Below are 23,373 nucleotides of genomic sequence, written 5' to 3' on the forward strand. Positions count from 1 at the left end.
AGCACATGTAACTGTCACATATCCTCCCATCAATCACACTATAAAATTACTTGTCTAGATGTATGAATATTAATGTCTTCTGTTAAGTTCAGTTAATAGACTTATCCTTTGATGGCAATATTGTTTTACTTTCTATAACTGTTGAGCACCGTGGGAATGTACGGCATGTAATGCTGAAATTATTCACAATGACTGTGTTCGTTTTCCGTGCGCAAACCTCTTGTGGACAGTTCTGCTAATTTAGTTACTCTTAACACTGAGGGAAAAATCCACCCACACACCTGTTCCTCCCCCACATTAATAATTCCAGCTATGACAGTTGTGCTAAAATAAAATTTGAGTCGAGTATTGGACATCTTTAGGCTCTTCCAAAAAGTAAATGAAGATTTGCTTTTAAATCTTTACAGGTTTTTTTTATTACACACAGCAATGCAGTTCACAGATTAAATAGAACATCTTAATTACACCATTATCACGTTTTGAGCACCAACAACAAATATAAATATCATAAATAAATAAATATATAAATAGGATTTAGAGCTTGACAAACTTTACTTGAGATACATTCGTTGTTTCTTGAGAACAAACTGAGAACTTCCTAGAAGTTTACCATAGCAATGACATGCAAATAAATGATTTAAATATAATACAGGAATAAGCTGTCAACTTGTAGGCTATACAAATTGTTCTAGTATCTCCACAATCCAGTGACATGGCTATAAATATACAAAAATTAAGAGCAGTATTGAAAGAATCAATCAAAATGGATTAAATTCTATTAAAGTTAAAAGACATTGAGATACTCATTTCATGAAGACGTCCATTCCTTTCTGCTTTTTTAGCAGTGTTTCATTCCACTGAAACTGATGGGGAAGCAGTTGTGCAAATATTTCCTCAGGCTTTATGAGCCCAAAAATGTCTATTTTATTTACCTGCAGCTTGCTGCTTTTGCTGCATTTTCTTTTTCAAGCAAAGACTCATACTTTTCCAGAAACTTGGTGAAAGACATCTGAGGCCATGCTTCACAGGCACATGCAGAGGGGTTTGGTGGTGCCTGAAGCAAAAATAAATCCAGTTAGGTCTGGTCAGAAGTATAATTTTTAACTCTCCATTAAATTCAACTTCACATCACAAAAGAGGCTGTACTTACTGTGTTGTCTGTCATTTTCTTTATTTTAAATTTTAAAGCTTCAAGTCCTTGTTGAATACGATCATCTGGGTCATGACACTCCTTTTGAGCTGTTCCTTCCAACTCTTTGTAGATGCACTCCAGTGCACTCTTGTAGCATTTCTCCTGTCAGGGAGAGAGAAATGTTTAGCGTCCTTTTGCCGCATTGACTGAGGCGGACTTGTGGCTGCACACAGTAAAGTCACCCAGTCGTCACAGCTGTGTGAAAATTCAACACCTGGCAAGCTCATTTCCTGTACTCGAGAACCTTTACATGTGGTTTATAAAAACTCAAAGCCTTCAGGCTGAGTCTCTTACATGCAGGGGAGTACCCAACATGATTTAAATGTTCACTTGTCAAATTTATATTCCTTACTGTCCTCTTTAAATCTCACACTTTTTACCATATTTTGCTTTAGTTTCTTACTCGTGTATAATTTATTTTGCAAAGTAAAAATATCTTACATCAACTGATTCTGGAGTATAAAATGTTCCATCCTCTTCCTGTGAAGACAAAAGAAAATATGACATTTTATAAGCAGTTGTCAAAATTGAACAAAAATGTTTAAAATATTTGGCAAGAAATTACTTACACATGTTAAATTCCTCATGAATACAAAGTTGTAATCAGAAATATGATTAGGCTGTCTACAATCACTGACTGGATGACAATCAGAGAGTGTGACAGAGAGGGTAAAGATCCAAAATCCAATCCTCATAAAATGCTCCATGCTCAGATTGAAGTGTTGTCGGTGTGATAAGCAAGTTGTTTAGTAAAAGTGATTTACTCTCCCCCTGTGTTGCTGTCATTTATAAGGCTTTGTGGTGGAAAGGGTGGGCTGAATTAGTTGTGCATTACCGAGTGCATACAACATTATTTTTCCTTTAGATGACTCTTGGAATTTTTTTTTGCCGTTCTGCTGCAGTAGTATGGTAAAATCCCTCCAGTGGCCTGTTGTAGAATAGCACTTTATTTCAAGATAATATGAAAGTAGGTTGACGGTCGTTAGTTTTCTTGTTTGTTTTTCTATTATTTTTCTCTCATGCTCTATAAACTCAGTTATTCAGATGTTTATAAGAAACTGAAGGATGATAACTTCTCATCAACAGACATTTTAATCACCTTTCTGCAATTGTACACACAAGTCTTTGTTGGTAAAATCTGAAGTGTGTGATTAAGGAGAAGCGGTGATATTGGCAGTGCAATCAGTATTTCACTGAAAATTGATTGCCGGTTATTTTATTAATATTTCTATGTACTCTCATGGTGGAACTTATTTTATTGCTGCTTTTTATCTCTGCCTTTAGAGTTTCCATTTGATCCATGATACTTAATTGTGGTTTGTGTGTTCCAACCACATCTGTCCTTTAGTGGTATATTCCTTGTGCCTACACTTTGATGACACCACAGGTGTAAATGAGCATTTACAAAGTGAAGAGGGAAGGGAAATCACTTTTTGACACAGGGCCATGTAGTTTTGGATTATTTCCCTTTGATGCAAAATGCAAGTTAAAAACTGCATTTTGTTTACGTGACTAATATTTCAATTGGTTTGATGTTCTGAAACAGTGAAGTGTGACAGACATGGCAAAAAATAAATCAGGAAGAGGGTAAATACATTTTCACACCACAGTAATATAATTAGATCCTACTAAAAAAAGTTGTATTTTGAGCAATTCCCTTTTCAATAAACTATTGCATATTGTAATGTCTCCATCAGATATCATAAGCTTGTTTGTTGTGAGGATTTAATTGATTAAATTACAATTTACATTTAAATAAAACATTGAATAGTACATGAGTAAGTTGTATGTTGAATAATGTAACTCATTCAAAGAGGTTGCCTCGTGTGTGTATATTTATATTTTTATATAAATATATGCAAGTATGTATATGTGCATTTGTGTATGTGTGTGTTTAAGCAATAGAGAAGATCTTGAACTGATGTTTCTAGGTTGAGTTATGATTCATGACATCGAAGAGTTGTGCTGTGCAGAGGCGATAACATTTGTTTGGCTTGTAAGCAAAGAAGTAGCAATTTTCCCCTAAATTAGCTCACTGGTAGATTACATCATTCTATGTAATCTCTAATTCTAATCATGTGAAAATTGTGTTTTCACCAGACATCTTGAATGGTTGCACTGTTGAGTCTAGGTTAGTGTATGTCCTACTTTCCTGTCTACTGACACATCCCAGTAACTTGGAATATCATTTAAACTGCCTCCATGTTGTAGCAATTTACTATGAGACAGATAACCTGTGAAAAGATGGATCTCTTCCACCTCCTTCCTGATAGCCAATCAGAGCCAGGAGGAGGGTCTTAACGCTGTAAATCATGCTCATGTACTCACTGTTCAATGTGCTAATGACAGAGAAACAACTTACCATTACAGGAAAACGGTGCTCATGCTAACTAGCCTGAGGATTCACAACAGTCTCTAGCTACGTGAAACTTCAGGAGAGGGAGGACAGGATGAGCAGCACCACATCAGATTGTGATGGACAGTGCTATGACCTTCCTCCTGACTCATTAGTTGTTTCTAATTAGCACTGGGAGAAGGCAAAGGGGCTAAAGAAATTTTCCCACAAATTATCTGTTTTGTATCATCACAATATAGTGAGAGTTTCATCAAATGTCAAGATTCTGTCTCTTTGCTCCTCCTTCTTTCTTTTAGAAGAAAGAATTTTACCTTTCTTCTAAAAAGAAAGGTAAAATTTCCTTTAATTAGACTGTTTAATTAGACTGAAGGAATTTGACCATGGAATAACAGTCCAATCCTCCTTCTTCCTATTTCCAGTCTAGATGGACGATAAGCTGCTTATTTGAAAAGTTTAGCTGCCTGAACACAACTGATTCGAATGAATTTGTCCCTAGCAGTCTATTGGGGGACTTTGTGACAGGCTATGGAGATTCATAAAATTGTTTAAAATGGGTGCAGTGAACCAGGGAGAGATCTTAGGCTTTTTCAGTTTATGTTGTGTGTTTTAAACATTAAGCTTTTTACAGCATGGAAAATTCAGAATTTTCCTTTAACATGAAAAAAAGTTCTAGCTAAGTGTAATGGTAACAGATCCAGTTTCTGTGTCATTCAATAAGCACTTTTGTAAAAGTAAAGGACGTGTGCAAAAAAATGTAGTAAAAATCTGTATCTGGGAAAATGCACATACAAAACTGACGATCCAAAATCACATTACAATTTCTTCCCTTTTGTTCCAAATACACCACATATATGTTCAAAAACTGTATTTCTCTGTGCCTATACAATCTTTCTACTGTCTGAGTTTTTCTAGCATAACATAAGGCTCAACAAGGAGGTATACTCCTCCAATTAAAAAACTAAATTTCACAAAAAAGATGATCTGAACTAATTACCTTACCTACTTAATATGACAAAATTAAAGACAAAAGCATTGCACCAATAATTTAACTATTTTCTATTTATGAGTCAAACATTAAAGTAACTTTGAGCAGTTAATATGTCAAAGGAAACAAATCGTTCCTTTTGAACTTTTCTTTTCCGACTGTGTTCATACATTCATATTTGCTCCTAATTCTACAGTTAGGAACCTGTGCTTGTGACCAAAATTGTAATTGTTTAAGCAAAACGTCTGTGATGTTGGCAAAACATTTTTAAATGCAATGATTAGGGATTTCTCAGGGGATTTCCAGCGCTAGTAGTTGTACTATTTTTGGATCAAACAGAGAATAAATTTCAAGATCATCTTTCTTAATGCATCACAGAATGTGTCCCTACCCGTTAACTGGTTACTAAGTTAAAGTGCATCTTCTCGATGCACTTTAACTTAATACATCTTTTTGCACTAAGAAATGCAAAATGCATTTTGATCAGTCATCAAAATGACTAATTCATGTTGATGCATGAACTGAGCGAGGAATAAAATTCAGATTTTTCACCTTTTAAACAACCAGGGAAAAGTGGTCAATTGGATCTGCAGTTTAGTAGATTGTGGCATCTCATGTATCGTAGTCATGTTCTTACGAGCTTTGTTAGTGTCATCAATGTTTAAGAACTTCTGTTTCCATTAGCAGCTATTCCCCAAACTATTCATCTTTATAGCAGTGAGTCAGTCAGTGGTTTTGTAAGACAAAGCTTCAGTGAATGGAAGCTGTTGGAAGTCTCATGTGATTAGTCCATGTTTGGCATTTTTGTTGCTTATATCTGTCCTGTGAGTGACAGATGAAACCTTGTAGGAGTCGCACACTAATTACTACATCTAAAAAAAAAAATTTGACAACCTTACATTCTTATAACGCGGAACAAGTCCAGGTGAATTAACAGTTGAAACACTAAAACATTTGACTGTGTGTGTGCATTGACAGGACACAAAATATACAAAATGGCATTGATATCGCAATAAAAGCAGATTTATGTGGAAGTATTAGGTGTGGCCTCTCTTTGTCCTATTCAGAAAGGAAATGCTATTCAACAACTCTTCAGATGCCAAACTCTAAGACTATTCAACAATGAGTGTACTGCTGTTTCAGGTGAAAAGTACTATGCTAAAGCTAGCATCGACTCAAAACTTCAGCAGGTAGATAAGCAAAACTTTAAAAAGCTCCAAATTAAATATTATTTTCAACTTACTTTGACAAGTAACGCAGAAATAGGCACTAACAATATTTAGCCAAAGTGGAGTGTATGAAAAAAAAATGCTACGAAAGGTTTACATTGACTCTCACAAAAGCAACCACAATGAAATTAAGGTACTATGAAGAGAAAAACTTAATGACTTGAAAGATCTCTATATATACTTATGTTGCATCAGCTGAGTGTGCTATTTGAGGAAGATGTTCAGTTTTCAGCATATTTGAATGAGGCAGTGGGAAGTTTATTGTGATCCTTGTTTTATACTTTAAGAATTTTTATTTTCAGTACAGAAAATCAGCAAAGGTTGTCAGGGCTACTACTTTTCATTTCATTTTCTCAAATTATGCGAGTTCTTACAGTAGCGGTCCCTTGGGTGCCACTAGTTGGCCACTAACTGGCCTTGGTATTGCCATCTATGCAGCTAATACCAAGGACCAAAGGTGAGTTTGTTTTTCATCTCATAAGGGCCTATTCCCAAAGACGCTTAATGTGTAAGAAAAGCTTGATCTGATTTTATTTGTAGTAAGATCTTTTGTGTGGGTTAGGGTTAATGGGTTAATGTGTGGGTTGGTCTTTCTCTTAGTTGTTTTCCAGTTTATGATGCAGCTATATACTATATTTTCAAAAATGAAGCAGTTTGTGATATTTGCTGCTGTTATCTCACACAATCAGTTTAAGAGATTCTCTGGGGCAGAGGAGATGGGGGGTAAAAATACCCATGACGTATTTTTCAGTCAACATATAGTCTTGTAAATGTACTTTATTATTATGTTTGGACTGAGAAAGTAGGTGCATTTGTTGGCTAATAGTGGTTTTATGTTCCTGCATGTTGATGCTAATTGCACTACTAAGGTGAAATTAGTCAAAGTATTTCCACTCTTTGACTTTGTCAAGTGTCATTCAAGAAATATCAAAGGAACACATTGTGGACTTTTCCATGTTAAACCATGCAAATGTCATCATATTGTGGTGGATTGATTTGAATGTTTCTGAAAGAAACTGAAGCACATTTTGGGAACTTTCCCCTGCAGTGTTCGCTTCCTACATGCAGTGAAAACTGCAAAGATACCCTGACTCTTTTATGAAAATAAGCAAGTTTTGATTAAAGCAGCTTGTCCCCCTCAGAGTGGCACTTTGTAAAACTTACTGTTTTAAATCAAGATGGAAATCAACAAAGAAGCATTCATAACTTTTTTAATTATCTATGGTTATTTAGGATTTATAAGTTTGGATTTCTATTCTTTTGAGACAAGAATAAAGGTCATATGTTGAGCACTAATTTAGTCTACAGTCACATTTATTGAAACTAAATTCTGACCTAATTATGAATGCTGTTTTATAGCTATTGACTCTGAAAGGACAGCTGTTTGTGGCATTTTAGATAATTCATCTTATTTTTATTTACTTACTAATATTGTTGCTCTTGGGAATTTTACTATAGTTAAACATTTCTTAGCAAATGGAGAAATAATCGAAAGCTATCCAATATTGCATGTTATTTCAACACTTTATTTTAAAAATATACATTCCTTGCACAATAATTTAGCACAATAGTTAAATATTAAATAATAGAACATTCAGCAAATATAAGTTAAGTTCTTGAAGTGTTTCTAACTTTTACATTCAGTCATATTTTAGTGCAGCATGGTAAAAAATATCAGAACATTTGACAAATGTGTCGACGTCACACGTTGCTCCTGAGACGTTGAAAGAAAGTTTCACAGCCTGTTAAAAACTGTGTCCAGTTTCCTGCTTCTTGACTTGTGCAGTTTGAGGATGTTTCCTGTCAGAAGAGAAAACTATTTCAGTATTGGGTGATACATTTTTAGGGTTGGATTAGAAAGCAACAAGATGTGTCAAGACTCACCATCTTATAGTCCTTTTTAATCTTGTCCCACGCATCGATGGCATCCCGAACTCTGAATTTTGTGTCTTTACATTCCCTCACCGCCTGCTCCAGTCCATCCTTCATGACCATTAGGGAGTTGCCTGGACAGTATCCCTGCTAAAAAAATGCATCAAAAGATTTATGGAAAATTGAGACAGAAAGCTTTGCTTCTAAAATCAAAGTACACAGAATACATTGACAGTATGCAGTAGTTACACATTCTTAAATAAACAGGTAGTATCCTACCGTCATGGTTGATGGAGATGCAAACGTCACATTTTCACTCTGAAAAAAAAAAAAAGTGTATTCAATATCCAAGTTGTGTGTAGACAATTGTATGGTGAAACATCATGTACAGCTTATTTCAGAAAACATATTTCTAAATCAAACACAATTTTTCTCTTTACTTACACATGAGACCTCGTTTCTTAGAAGCGTGAGCCCTAAGTCGTTGATTAGCCCATCCAAAACCACCGGCTTTGCTTGAAGAAATCCTAATAGAAGAAACATCCAGACGGCAATTCTGAAAGAGTGCTCCATGTTTGATCGATGAACTAACTTCACTGCAGTTTTTTGTGAAGGATGGCTGTAGTTCTCTTTGTTGCTTGTACTGATCTCCTGTACAGGCTGCTTATTTATAGGGCTGTGTAGAGAAAAACAGGTGGGCAGATAAAGACATGGACAGTTCAGTTTTTCCTATTAATCATTGCACTTTCTTACCTCACCAACTGCTTGGGGGGAAAAAACCCAAATCTGTGACCCAGGTGACCACGGACTGTGCATGTGGTGGTGATTTGATAAAAGATTGAAAGTTTTATATTACACATCTTAACACGTTATTTTAAAATTGATCAAATCTTAATTCCCTCCCATATGGTATATCTTAGATTTCTGGTTGTGCTCTTAGGCACTGTAGTAAACGTGATGTGATTATAAATCCACTGAACTAGTTAAAAAATGAGCACAGCAGGAGGTGTAATGGTTTGGTTTCTCATGCTGATCAAAAAGACCACAGCGTATGCAAACGTGACGTCTCTTGGCTTGAGAGGTTGTCAGTTGAGTTTGATATTATATTTAAGTAAATCTGCTATATAGAAATCCTATGGGAATAATAGTTATACAGATTGAAGGTTATTTCTTAAATGTTTTTGGGGGTTTTTATGTTAAAATGTACAGAATGTAAAGCTAATCAACATGGATTATATTATAATAAAAATAATCAAAATAAAACATAGTACTGCTATAGAAAAAGGAAAGGATGCATTCTCCATTTGTAGACTCAGCAGAAATGAAGGGTTTCTCTAGACGCCCACACTGTTGGGGGAATCCCCACTAGAATCCCGGGTAGCACAGGTTAGCATCACCACCAAACGCCTGCTTAAATCACATCGGATGTAATTGTCAGTTTTCTCTATTGCTAAAAAAAATACTTTCACTAGTCACTTAGGTTTCAGTTCTGGGGTTCCTTGAGGTCTCAGAATAGCAGTGAATGTGTCAGGATATTGGCATTATTGAAGGAGGTAGGGAAATTTCTATCCATGGAAATTGTTGCTGGTTGAGGGTGGGGGGCACCCTGCTGTTTCCATATCTTAGAAGTCCATCTTCACACTCATAGTAACTTTTAATATCAGGATGCCATGACCATACAGGGAAAAAATGCTTAACATTTTTGACATTTGGCCATCATTTGAAGAGTTTTGTTTGATGATGGCACACTTTTTTTTTTTTTTTACAGAGAACACAACACATTTAATTTGAACATGTTGCAATTTTTTATAGTTTTTCTTTAATAATTAGAATCCCCCTTTGAACCGAAGATAAGGGCTAAGTATATTTCTTTTAGTGATGACTACTATTACTTACTAATGTTAAGTATAATTAAAGTTGTGGTTTGCACAAATTAACGTACAGGCCATGAGAACTATACATATTCAGAAAATTCCTATTACGTTGTGTTTTTCCAATAGGTTAATGTTTTATCTTTGACATCTAGAGTCAAGAAGATCTGAGGCTGGAAGTTTCCATCTACAATATATATTTTTGTTCAGACTGATAGTTGATCTGTGAGCCTCAAACATTCAAACTGAAAATTTTCTGATGAAAAAGTTTTGTTTCAATAACTAAGCTTCAGGATGCGAGTTTTGCTGTCAATTCACGTGCAGAGTGGTGTTTTGCAGGCCACTCATGCATTGGACAGGTTAAGGTTAAAAAGCTGAATTAGGTAGACTTTGGACTTTATGCTTTCAGGTTTTCACTAGGTGTACTACGACATTATGTGTAAGGCAACGTGAATGACACATTGACCACAGATTTCTCTTAATGTCCCAAAACCTGAATGTTGGTGTTTAATCGCTCAATGAATCAAAGGGAAATAATTTTTTTAGTTTCCGTGATAGTAGTGACGCCACTGGAGAGGATGGAAGTTTGGTTACCGCAGGCCCCACCACAGCAACGTGTCACACTCTAGCAGTAGATAATCAAATGCATCTTTGTCAGTGTTAAAAAGGTCGCAAAATAATTTTCATTAATAGAACAATAAAGTTCAAATGTAGGTATGGAGGCATTTTATTTTTATTTTTATTTTATTTTTTTCAGATTAAGAGCAAATTCCTCAATTTTTGTCATTTCTCTACATTTTAATCTTGTCTCATTCTATTCTTTATCAATCTCAGTTTATTTCTAAATAAGCAAAAAAACAAAAGCTATTCAGGTCATTTGTAACAGTTTGTAGTAGGTTCTCAGGCCAACTAGTTCTGAATGCACTGGATTTTTCTCAGTCATTAAATTTCTGCTCTTGCTTTGTAATCTGGGTCAAAAAACCTCAAAAACCACAAACACAAGTTGTTTTGCATGACTGTCAGAAGAGTTTGGAGATGTGAAGAAAGTTTGAGAACATTGCATGTCCTGTCTAGAGCAAGTAAGGTTGGTTTGATATGCTTATTGTTATGATCAATTCATAATACATGGCCTGAGATCCGGTCTTTTACATGTTCTTGACACCTACTTGAAATTTGAAATTAAGCTGTTTAACATGTTTGATTTCCTGCATTTTTGTCATTATATTTATATATATTATGGAAAATAATGGTTCAATCTTTAACAGTCAGTTTCTCATGTGGCCTTCAGAAAAAATAATTGTGCACCATTAGAGTTAACACAATCTTTAGATACCCATATAAAACAGGTCACATTTAACTGGAAGAACTTACTTGTTAATCTGAGGGATTCCCTTATTGTCTTCGGTCTTGTGCCAAGATCTGATAAGAACAAGTTTTCAGTTTTCTGACGTGTGCTTTCATTCCTTCTCATTTATGGCTTTTTGACTTTGTTTTGAGTATACATTTACCAAAATGGAGATATGTGCCTGACAAAATCTTTGTAAACTAGGGCAAAGCTTATTTTATAGTTATCTTTTGGAGACTTTTGCAGCTAGCTGTTTGGTTCTCAATGATGAACCTGAAGCTCATTGTATTGCTTTTAAACTAAAATTTAAATATTATTTTGAATTTTTTTTTAGAATATTAGTTCTGTAAATACATTTTACAAAACTAAAAGGGGGATTTTTCCCAAAATTATATGTTAGTCATGGAGGACGTTCAAATGTAAAAACCTGAATGTGAATAAAATCCATGTCAAGGAAAATATCTTGTCACGTTTTTTTCAGTAATTCGGTGTGTCCTGCAGCACCATAAGTACACAGCTGCAGTTCTGTGTGCTTGGCAAGTGCATACTTAACACGTTCTGTCCAAGACATATGGAAGTTATGCTTTCCCGTCATCAGGCTAAGATCTTTCTCTAAATTTCAATATGTATATATATTTTTTATCCAGAAATTAGTTTATTTTCACGTTTGTAATAGTAAAACAAGCATGAAAGGCCTTTTTATACTGTCTATAAAAAGTATTCAGTTGCTTGAATGTTTTACCTTCTTCATTACGATGCGATTCATTCATTGCGATTTGTCACCTTTTCCTGTGACAAATCAATCAAGGTCACTGAAATTTGGCTTTTCCTGACAAAACTAAATTTTACAACTGTTAGGAAAATAAATTTAAAATATGTTAGTTTTAAAACTTAACCACATGTACAATATTATATAAAATTAACAGCATTTTAAAATAAGAAAATTTGGTTCTAAATTGCCTCCATGGTCCAGTGGGCATCTCATTTGTAGGATGTTTCTATTAAATATAATACAGTAAGTTGAATTAAAATGGTTTAGTTTTAGTTTTCTACTATTTAAAACACAGTTCTTAACCTCTCTGTGGACTGAGCACACATTCACAGGGGGTCGTGGCTGTTTGTGTGAGTTTAACCTTTTGACCATCTTACCATCTTGATAAGATTTAAACAGCTGGTGTAAAACTGGATGCATCATAGAATATCTGTAAAACACAATCTAATTTATAATCTCTCCTAATTGTTAACATGTCTTGATTGAAATACCCTAATTATAGTTTTCGGATTAATAACTTATTCTGCCCTATTGACCTTTATGTTACCTGTAGTTACAGCAGATTGCCTGCTAGATCTTTTGATCTGCCCTTTGTCTATGTGGGAAAGAATAAGGAGAAGATCCAGCTTTCACACTGATCTGTGAAAGGCCATAAACAGCATGAGTTCAGGCCAGTGGAGGAGAAGCTCTGCCTCCACTTTGTTTAGATAAAGGGGACAACTGCTGTTTGATCTTGAAAACAAATTGTAGGGAGTTTCTAACTTTTAAGAGGGTCCAAGACAGCTCCTGGTTGGATGAGCAGAGATATGCCTTATTTGAATAAATTAAGAGAAGAATACGCCATTTACTTTAAAAATTTATGCACGTGAGGAACAAACCAGATTTGCTTTTGCCACTCTCCAAAGACGTCTTTGCCTTTTTCTTTCTTTCTTTCTTTCTTTCTTTCTTTCTTTCTTTCTTTCTCTCTTTCTTTCTTTCTTTCTTTCTCTCTTTCTTTCTTCTTTTCTATTTGTCTCAGGTAAATGAATGTCTGTTTTAGTGTGTTTAAAGTGTCTGTGTTGTCGATGTGATTTTATACTTTTAAATGTTAGAATAAACTCTGAAAATGTATGATGTGGAGTGTTGACTTTCATCTCTATGTGGCTTTTGTTCCCACACATGGAATCATTCTCCCCCTGGAGCACAAGAGAATATAACGAGCCAGAAGTTGATGATTATATTCTCTACACAACTCAACTAGGAATAACAGAAAAGTAAGACCATCATCTATTCCATATTACCAACTTGCATCTGGCCAGAGTTGTTTTAGCGTTACATGATTCCTTTGCAGAAAGACTCATAAAGACAAACATATTATTCTGTTTGTTATGAGATGTTTGGTTGGTAAGTACAGAAAAATAAAACACATTGGGGGAGAGAATTTCAGGACATTCATGGTTGAAAGGATCAATGGAATCTACATTCAATCTGAATCAGAGGTCTCTCCTGTAAAGCCACCCAGCATAAAACACTAAAAATGAAAAATAAGAGTTTACCCTAACAACACTAAGGTGGGGACACAGTTGCCCTTACATACACTTAAATATTTGTGAATTTCTTTTGAAAAATGTTTATTAGAGTCTGGTAACGCATGAATTGAAACCCTAATTTTGTGAGCACTGTTTGCTCAGCTACTAGCCTGCTGCTCTGCAGGGTTGTGTGACAAGCTGACTGTTGGGGACATTTTTAAGAATCAAAGTAACAAGAAAGCTTTGAAGGTTGAATGAACAACCTTTCGTAGAAATCACAGAGCACATGCATAGCCCACAAAGGCTATATCTGAAAACCATATGGTTTATATAGTGGGAGAATAAATACTCTCTCCTCTGAATTTGCTCTCACAATTGTGATCATTAAGGTAGATAAACTAATTTCAGCAACAAAACTTCTGATAACTGCCCACTGCCACTTTGCATGGCAAGTGGCACAAATCCATGTGTACTTTTCTGTGCATAATTAATCATGTGAGCACAGCAACAGTTGCAAGGTGCAATAAAGGCTGGGGCTACTAGGATTAAAACAAACCAGAATGCTTCATAAATTGACAAAAAACACTTTTAGTTGCTGATAATTAAAAGAAAGATCTAAAAAAAAATCATAAAAATAAAAAAATAAAAAAAAATCATAAGAGAAACAGTAAGTGCAGACAAACTAGATAAAGTGTCAACAATTACAAAGATAATTTGCTTGCGTCATTTTTTATATTAAAACAAATGGCTTGAACTTGGGTGTGCTACTAGCAACCACACAGCTGCTGGGTTTTCCTTCATGCTGAAGATTGTGGTTTCAGCTGCAAGGCTGGGAATTCCTCTCTGTGTTGCAGGGTTTTCTTCCTAGTGCTCCAGTGTCTTATCTCTATAAACACCAAAAGCATATAAAACAAAAGCATAGTTCAAATGTATTTTAATGGCCCACAAATAAAAAAAAAATACAACTTTGTGTTTTATGTTTGCAGTGCTTTTAAAACATCTGCAATGTGATGTTGCATTATGCAAACCCCTCCCTGCACCCTAGACATTTAAATGTTATTCTTGGACATTTTTTGATCATTTGTATGTTGTTGTAGGAATATTTGAGGATAGAACCAGGGATTAAACTGGAACAGGATACACCCATTAAGCAGGGCTGTGTCATTGAACAACCTTCAGAAAACTTCTGCAAAGTTCTTCATCTTGAAAAATATCAAGTATACATGTGGAAGCATTAAAATACTTGGCACAATCAAAACGGACAACAACTTGGAATGTGTGCAGAAGAGAAGATACAATGTAGAAGCTGATGGTTAAAAAACAAAACATACTGTGGTTGTCTGCATTGTGGACTTCATTTAAAAGCACAGCCATTACAAAGCCCTGCCTCAACAAATTCCAATCTAAACCCTGCATAAAACCATGGTATGTAGTTCAGCCATACGTTTGTCTCGTCTACATTGTTGAATATAAATTACAATTATTGACTTGTTGGCATAATACTTAGAAACATTGATACGCGTCTTTGATGAGGATGTGAGCAGACTGTTTATCAAATGGTACATCAGGCAACAAATTTTTTGCACTTCATATTTTAATAAATAGTTGATATTTCCACAGTGCCAATACCAGGTTACCTAACTACAGCATTTTGTGTGTATGGACCCTGACATGTTTCTTGGATCCAGCTGAAAGCTTAGTCTTAACAGGGTCATGGATTCTGGCTATGCATTAAATGAACTTTTAGGATATTTTGTTTCTAATTATTGTACTAGATTTAGTTGGAAATGTTTACAGGTATTTCATTTTTCTAAATATGATTCAATTTCAACCTTTTCACTCATTACAGAACTGTAAAGGTTAAGTAAACATTTCTTGTGAACATTTGTTTGTGGTGCAGTGTTTGATGCTTGTTGTTTTTTCTGCTTGGTCAACACATATGCCAAGGTTTGTGTTGTGGTTTAAGTAAACAAAACCCAAAAGTCCTTTTTCACAGGTGTGAGTAACATCTTGGTAGAAATCTCACACATTTCTTTGTTGCTAAAATCCCCTCTATAATCTGGGAAGTACATAGTATAGATATATGTATTGGAGCACCTGGTTAAAACAGGTGAAACATGTTTACCCCTAGTCATAATGAGACTTTTAAGTAGTATGTGGAGTAGCGTGTTTCTACATGCTTCATAGTGGACTTGTCTCACCTCAGACATTAACCACAGCTGCACAGCTTGTCATTGCACCTGTTTGTATTGATTTAAAACATAAGTTCACACTGTTAAGTAGTTTTAATTGAAGCAGCAGACTACATATTACATACAATTTTAAAGTGACTCGCAATTAAAACCCTATTTTCTAAGAGTACAAAAGAAAAACAGAACTTTGAACTGTCGCAGTAATGAAAAACAGAATCAGCTTTTTTGATCAAGATTGTGTGGAATTTGTCTTCAGTTTTCAAGCATTCACGTTATATATAATGTATAAGCCTTTGAGGAAATAAAATAAGAATAAAGTAACAATATGTTAATGTACTTAAAGTTTATTGCATTATGAAGGAAAGAAAACAATTAACCATTGTGACGATGCTGACTACTCAAGCTGAAGGGTGTTCATTGTGTTTATCACAGAGAAGTCCTGGGAGAAGAAACGGTCTCTGTGGCAGCTGGTTTTTGCTATTAGGGTGCCACAGCGCTGGTCTGAAGGCAAAAATCTACACAGTTTGTATCCAGGATATGTTTTTAGAAAAGCACAGCCTAAAGCAGATCTAATTAGGAACATCTTCTGAAAATGAGCATTGAATCAGAAAGCTAGAAACTGGTCATGTTTTCCTTTCATTTCTAAGGCTTCACCTCCAGCTGTTGCCTCTGACATGCTGCCATCTGGTGGTGAAGGCAGAGATTTTAAGCTACGTGTTAATCTCATTGAAATGGGTTTCTATTTCTTCAACCAAAAAAGAAATATAGAGGTGAGTAGAGTGCCCAAAAGTTCAACAATACTTCAATATAGTTTTACTCAAGTAAAAGCAAAAGGTACCGTCCCAAGAAATAAAAAAAAACAACTATTTGGTAAAAAGGCTACCTGAGCACTGAGTAACCATTCATAACATCTGATTTAATATTTTATATTGATTAAGTAACTCACAGTAGTAGAGTATCCAGAAATTTTAAGAGAAATGATGCATAATAATATTGTATAAGTAAAAGGATTAAGTACGGTACAATTAAACTACTGCTAAAAGTAAATTTTTCCAAAAAGTTACTTCGGCAAATATAACTGAGTAAATGTCGTTACTAACCGCCTCTGGAAATACCATATCCTTGTAGCTATACATGCGTACCTTTTTGTACATAAGGGGTCAAAATAAAAGTAGGAATATAAAATAAAAACTACTTATAATATAAGGGCACAATTGTTTAACTTAGGAGTGAGATGGATAGCAGACTGATGGCTTGTTGGAAGAAACTTTTGGTCATTTTCTGTTTTTTGTTCTAAGTGAGTTTCTTCTCGTTAACTCTTGACCTGAAACAGTTTATATAAATAAGCTTGATGCTTATAATGAGTGTTTAAAAGTAAATATTCATCAGGCTTTCTTTAACGTCATATATCAGAACAAAATTATATTTTGTCAACAGAATTAAGTTCAGAGTTTCAGATACCACAAGGTTAAAAATGACTTAAATTTAACCTCAAATCTACAAAGCCGTGCCACAGACTCCCCATGGTCAGTATCTGTTCAACAAAAACAATGGAAAAGCAACGTGTATCAAATAAGGTTCAGCTATGATTTGCTTGCTGAAAGAGCTGCTTTACCAGCAATTTAATGAAGTCGTTTTCTTTGTAATTGTCTTTTTTTTTTTTTTTCAATCATTGGGAAGAATTTTTGGTCCACTAACTTTACCATGATGCTTCACTTAATGTCTATTTTTTGCATTGCTGTTTTAAGGTCATTAGAAGGGTCTGGTTTCTTTACAACTGTCTACTTACACTTTACAGAACTAGTGAAATAATGTATCTAATTATAAATAATTGAGCCTTAGGCAGTCCTATTGTTAAACGATAGCCTCTTGTCTGATTAAGAGCTTTCTTTGTTCTTTTAATAGTTTTTTTCAAAATACACGTAATCTCTTTGCTTTCTCGTAATTTTTTTATTTTTGGTGATTTGTAATGTTTTGTGTCGTGGGTGGTTGGATGTGAGCTGAGTCTTAATTCTTGTAAATTGAGTTTCCTGTTTGGTTCAGTCAATGATGGTTTACTATTTTGGCCTCTACCAGCTTGGAACAGCCATTATAACAAGTTTTGTTCATAATTTACACATTTGTTCAAGCTTGGCCAGATTGGATGGAGCCACTTTCAAGTTTTGTCAGAGAATTTTAATCTCTGAAATTCTGGACTTTCACTTTTCAGTAGTTTCCCTTTTCTGCTAAGGGATAGCGTCCCCCTCTATGATGCTGTCACCGTTCCATTGTGGATGTGAGATCTACAAGGGAATGTGAATTGTTATTTCACCACAAATAGCACTTTGCTCATAGACCACAAAGGTTAGTCTTGGCTAGTTGAGGTAGGTAGCCATGTCACATTTGCAACTGTGGCATAATTTTCTACATGAAACACTGAACAATGATTTGATAGATGGTCTACATTTTCAAAGCTTGAGGTATTATTTTTGTAACTTTATTCTAGTTTCAACTTAAGATGAACATCTTTATTATCCCTAAATATTGATCTCTAAATAGAAATTGTTGTGGCTTTAGAAAGAAATCCCCTTCTTGCTTTAAGCTTTTGAGCTACAGATTAAATGCTTTTTTTTTTTTTTTTTTTTTTTTTTACAACTTGAATTATGTGCATCAGCCTCTTCAGCTGAAAGACAAAGTATAATCCATATAAAAAACTTCTGAGCAAATAAATTTAAATTCGTCGGTGATAAACTTCTCCTTATCTGATCTTGCTAAGTGTCATTTTGTTTTCAAGTCAACGGAAGAAAAAGACTCATAAGTTTCATACCTGGAGTTGATGTTTAGCAGATTAAAAGCTGTGGTTTTCTAAATGAAAGTGTGACCCCGAATACAAACCACTTCTTGCTGTTGGAGAAGCTTTGATAAGAACTCTAGAACCTGCATCTATTTCTAATGCAATCGTAAATATTAGTTGAAATCCAAAAATGAGTAAACAAAAATTATTATTGATTTCATTTATTTTACAAGCACATTTTATGATATGTAACATCTTGTTCTATACCACATCATACATTGTATAAATGTTAATAAATATATTCTTTAAGAACTACAAGATGCATAACTTTTCCCTTCAGCATTGAAAGAAAAAAAAAGTTAGACCAGGCAAGTCCACTGGGGGGCATCAAAGCAGCTTTTCGAATGATACATTCTTTGTAGCTTCACTGAATTCATCGCCACACCCCAAATAAATAAATAAATTAGATAGTTACAAGACTAATATATATTTGTCATGTTGAATTATATTCAGTGTAGTGTGTTCTCTGTGTTAAACTCTTATTCACGTCTGGGTCGTCATCCTCTCTCAGTACATCCTCTGTTTGGTTATGCCCTAAAGTTGACAGAAAAGAAAATTCCACTTAATGTTTCAAATATGTGTTTTAGGTCAATTATTGTAGGAAAATAAATGCATATAAATAAACTTTACTTTTGAAAAGTGCAGTTAAATAAGATAATGATTTTACCTTTTGAAGAAGAGACTGTAGTTGGTTGAGAAACTCATCAACACTTTCTGAAGGATGTGCTTTGCAATCACTGCATGCAGACTAAAGGGACAAAAAGCAGAAAATTAGCTTCTAATCCTCCACATTAGACACCAGTCATCATAAATACATATGGAAAATCTCATATCTCTGCTGCTCTTACCGTAGAATCTTTGGCACAAAACTGCAGCCCATTGATCTGTAAAAATTTAAAGAGATCTGTTAATTTTAGGTGTGAACATCCAAACCACCATTACAGTGAGTCTGAACTTTGGTTTTCACCAAAGCACATTTACTTACAGTGAACTTGTTTTTCAGGCTCCTGGATAGTTTAATTTGTTCCGTGGATTGGCTGAATGTCGAGATGCCTTCCTCAAAGCACTTCAGAGCAGACAGACAACCACAGTCCTGCTGTAAAATGAAGAATTTAGGGAAAAAAATTAACACTTTTTCCAGTTTTTCTTCTTCAATAGAAACATTTTAATAAAAAAATAAATTCAATGGCACATTTATAATACTTCACGTTATACCAACAATGGATTTGAGTTTGTTTTTGTTTTTCATGTTTTTTTGTTTTTTTTTATCAAACTTTATATCTATTATAGGCCAGTTGTGATTTATTTGTATTTATATTTTTTGTAAGATCTTTTTTGGCTCTAAAATCTGTTGATATTATGCACTTTAAAAATGATTACCGCCCCTGAAACCAGTTAAACTGAGTAAAACCAAGACGTTAACTGATCTCTGAAGGTTGTTTTAATGGCAGCACAGTTCCTATTGTTCTTTTACATAATTTAAGACATTTCCTGCCATCACAACATTCAAAGTGCTTCCAAGAAAGTTTTTCTTTGTTTCATATCAGATTTCTGAGTGTGATGCACCAATAGCACTTTTACCTAAAGCGAAACTTAACAAGATGATGCTTTCAATATTGTTATGATAATAAAGTTCTGCGTAAAATCCTTCCACAAAAAGTTTAATAAAAATTTTTGTTCAACTATATATTTTTGAAACAATAATCATACTGCAAAATTCCAGCTTTCCTGCCCGAAAGTTTTTTTTTTTTTGTCTATTTCTCTTTGTTTTGTTTGGGTTTTTTTGTATGACCGTTATAAGGTTAGAGCAAAATCCTTCCATGGAAAAACAAGAACAGCTAAAACTGTTTAAAAATTTCCCATGTGGGACTGTTTCATTTGACTATAACAAATGATGTTGGATTTTTAGTTTTTTCCATGACTGATTGGGGATTAGTAATTTAGCAAAATAAGTTTTCAAAAAAGATTTGGGTGTGAAGTTAAAGTTTCTGTTAAGATAGCCTGTCTTCTCAGAACGTTTGGAGTTTGTGAGGTAGTGTGAGGAAGAACAGTGGTTTCAAAAGCTCTCAGCTTGATTACTCATCACATTTTACTCAACGGAAGCTGTGAGAAAATGAAAAAGTGCTCTGAGCAAGCTCCTGAGTTGACTCACTGAAGAACATTTGGTTAACAAGAAGGAAGACTTATTTGAATTTAAAAGTAATGCTGTTGATTTTTTTTGTAAGGTCAGAAAGTTAACTGTTGACTGAAATGCACATTCTTTATATTAAAATGCATTTATTTTAAATGACATTTTGTTAAATATTTACAGAGTATTAGCTTGCTGTAGATACATAGTCCACATTCTCTACAAAAACATTGGAAATCTTAAAAATCTCCAAAAATTGGCCTTAATTTGACCTTAAAATAAAATTCTCAAGCCTCCAAGCAAAGTTTGTTCCTAAAGAGTTACAGCTGATTGCCTGTGCTTATCAACTAGCACTAGTTATGACTTAACACATCACTTGATGTACACCTACAGTAACAATCATCTGACAATTACTAGCAACAGTGGGAGAGCAACAACAATGAGTAAGCAACCACATAATGTCAATATTAATTTAACAAAATAACTTTGCTTACCTCAATGTCCTTTGGTAGCATGTTCACCCTCTTCTCCGCCCTATCCATACTCTGCAAGGCACAGATGAAGAAGCATATTTTAAGTAACAAAAACTATGCAAAATGTATGCAAAGCAATGAAAGCAATGTTAGCTATACTGACCGTTATGGTCTTGTTAAATTTTTGGAGTTCAGACAGGGTTTCTTCTAGTTTTCTTTGGGTCCAGCTCTTCGTTGGGGCTGGCATTGCCAAAGTGCAGCAGTAGAGTGCTAAGAGGCAAAAAGCAACCAGCTTCATATTGTCAGAAGTAGGAGTCAGATCACCAAAAGTTGCTCTATGAAAGATTTACTGGAAATGCAAAGAGTCCTGTTACTTACCTTTATATAGTTATCCCTGAGGACATAGGAAAACCACTCGCAGAGCTGGAAAACTGTAGAAACTAATTGTGTGTGAGTAATGAATTTTCTTTTCCACTGGCAACCACTACGTCGAGTCGAGAGTGTCGTCAAGCCGCGCGTGCGTGACGCCTATAGATACAAGTGTGTCAATGCAATGTCACTTATGTGCACCTGACAGGAAACTACAGGGAGACGGCACTTCCCATTTTCACTTTGAATCAGTGGAGCCGTAGCCGTACGGTTTCATAGGTAGTCTTCGTAAGCGTGGTATTGTCAACCTGAATACAGGTTCTTTATCTCGGCCACCTACACAAACAGAAAAAGCCTTTTGCCACAACAGGAAACCCATTTTAAGTTTTAATGTTGAACCGAAGGTAAGCAAGGACATCCAGCAGGCTTTGGGCATTAAGCAACCGATAGCATCTTACCAGATAGTGTGATGGTCTTCCTGCTGTATAACGACCGTAAATGGAAAGAACTCCACTCTGGATCCTTAAGAAAAGACTAAAGACCACATCCAATTAAATTATATTCACTAAACTAACAACTACATGTTAATTTAACAATGAAAGTGTAAATATATAATAAATAAGCAGTGTAAGTGGAAATTAGTACAATGGCAATTGTTTTTCCAGCTTTTCTCAAATGATGTAAGCCTTTAAACCATTCCATGGGTCAGAAATGTGATTTTAGAAAAGTATTTAGTGTAGCCATTGAAATAGAAAAAAGATGCTCTTGTGCTCTAAACCAGTAGTTCCCAAAGTTGAGGTCAGGATCTCCATTGGGGTCACAAAAATGTTAGTCTGAGGTCTTGAGATCATCTTGATAAAAATGACCTAAAAAACAAATATACCAATGAGAAACCATATGCATTTTATAAATAGTGTAAAATACATAAAACAAACAAACAAAAAACAGAACTTGAATAAGCAAAAGCAACATATTGGTTAATACATTGACCGATATGTACTGACCAGTATGTTGCTTTTGATGGTTATTGGTGCTGATTCTGTTGGCATTGAACCACTTTTTAACCGACTCTGATAGTTGTATGCTCAAACAAGAGTCCGGGTCTTGAGCCTCTAACATTTTAATTTTTGGGTCCGAAGTTGGAAGATTTGGGAACCACTGATTCAAATGATTACTCAGCCAATTGGACACTATTGGCTGAATAATAGTGTCCAATTGGCAAGGAATGAGATCCTTGCCAATTGCCATCAGTTACTGAGTGACGGGCATGGTGTACACCATGGACAGGTCACCAATCTATCAAAGAGCAACACAAAAACACAAAGCAACCATATGCATTAAGAGGAAGTTAGCTAACCTAACATTTGTGTTTCTTGCCTGTGGGAGGAAGGCGGAGCACCCAGAGAGAACCCGCATATTTATAGGAAGAACATGCAAACTACATGCAGAAAGACCCTAATCTTTTTGTTGCAGGACAACAGTGCCAACAACTTCACCACTGTGCTGCCCCAGCAGTAATGTTGTCAGATGGAACAAGTTGATGTCATCTGTTTAAATACAGGGAGCCTAGGGAAGGACCCATTGTTTGGTGTCCAGCAGCTGACAGCTCCACTAACAGACTGATGTACATTACCATCTTCATCTTTGTTTGAAAAATAGTGAGAGCCAAGACTGACTGAACTGAAAATACCTGTTAAAACCAATGTGTTTGCTGGATTCGTTTCAGAGAATAAAAACTTAATGTCAGAATGCACACTTTTCAACACCAATAATAACATAGCTCACCCTGCACTTAACTGAATTAACAGACTGAAACCACATCATGCTTGTATAAAATGCAAGTAGGAAGAATAAGTGGGGGTCTTCAAACAGCTGTACTTGGTGCATTCATTTTTGACAAATATTTAGAACTCCTGATGATTTAAAGGTGTTTTATTCTCAACATGGTCACAATCCTATAATTTATGCATGCTGACACTACTTTATTTTACATATATATATATATATATATATATATATATATATATATATATATATATATATATATTTTTTTTTTTTTTTTTCAAATCCAACCGAAACTCCACCAGTCATTTCCTTACTTTTTACTTTTCAGTTTTGAAACGTAAGGAAATCACATAAATTAAGAAATGGAAACAGATTCACCAGTTAAATATATTACTGCTTAAAAAAATCTAAATTTTATTGTTTTTTTCTTGAAGGATTGTGATGCTGAAAACACACTGTAGCA

General features: G+C 34.8%; 2 protein-coding genes across 3 annotated transcripts; both read right to left on the reverse strand.

Annotated features, from left to right (window-relative positions):
* Positions 1-703: 703 nt before the first annotated feature.
* On the reverse strand, positions 704-8,207 carry LOC148156705 (uncharacterized). Its single transcript, XM_088009680.1, has 7 exons — positions 8,079-8,207; positions 7,914-7,952; positions 7,647-7,784; positions 1,762-1,893; positions 1,634-1,672; positions 1,151-1,294; positions 704-1,054 (listed from the first exon to the last, which is right to left on the reverse strand). Exons 1-7 carry the CDS (start codon positions 8,205-8,207, stop codon positions 929-931), a joined length of 747 nt encoding a protein of 248 aa, XP_087865806.1. The 3' UTR covers positions 704-928.
* A 10,093-nt stretch (positions 8,208-18,300) lies between these two features.
* il21 (interleukin 21) lies at positions 18,301-21,274 on the reverse strand. Of its 2 annotated transcripts, XM_088009385.1 has the most exons (7): positions 21,135-21,274; positions 20,920-21,026; positions 20,778-20,828; positions 19,141-19,251; positions 19,004-19,039; positions 18,823-18,903; positions 18,301-18,689 (listed from the first exon to the last, which is right to left on the reverse strand). In XM_088009385.1, the coding sequence occupies exons 2-7, from the start codon at positions 21,001-21,003 to the stop codon at positions 18,663-18,665; spliced, it is 390 nt and encodes a 129-aa protein (XP_087865511.1). In that variant the 5' UTR covers positions 21,004-21,026; positions 21,135-21,274; the 3' UTR covers positions 18,301-18,662. The 2 variants fall into 2 exon arrangements, with proteins under 2 accessions (XP_087865511.1, XP_087865510.1); XM_088009384.1 differs by lacking the exon at positions 21,135-21,274 and having other exon boundaries at positions 20,920-21,070.
* Positions 21,275-23,373: the final 2,099 nt, after the last annotated feature.

This window comes from Poecilia mexicana, unplaced genomic scaffold (assembly GCF_051168715.1).
Source record: "Poecilia mexicana isolate PSO_F unplaced genomic scaffold, ASM5116871v1 scaffold_10, whole genome shotgun sequence".
In the NCBI taxonomy this organism is placed as follows: Eukaryota; Metazoa; Chordata; class Actinopteri; order Cyprinodontiformes; family Poeciliidae; genus Poecilia; species Poecilia mexicana.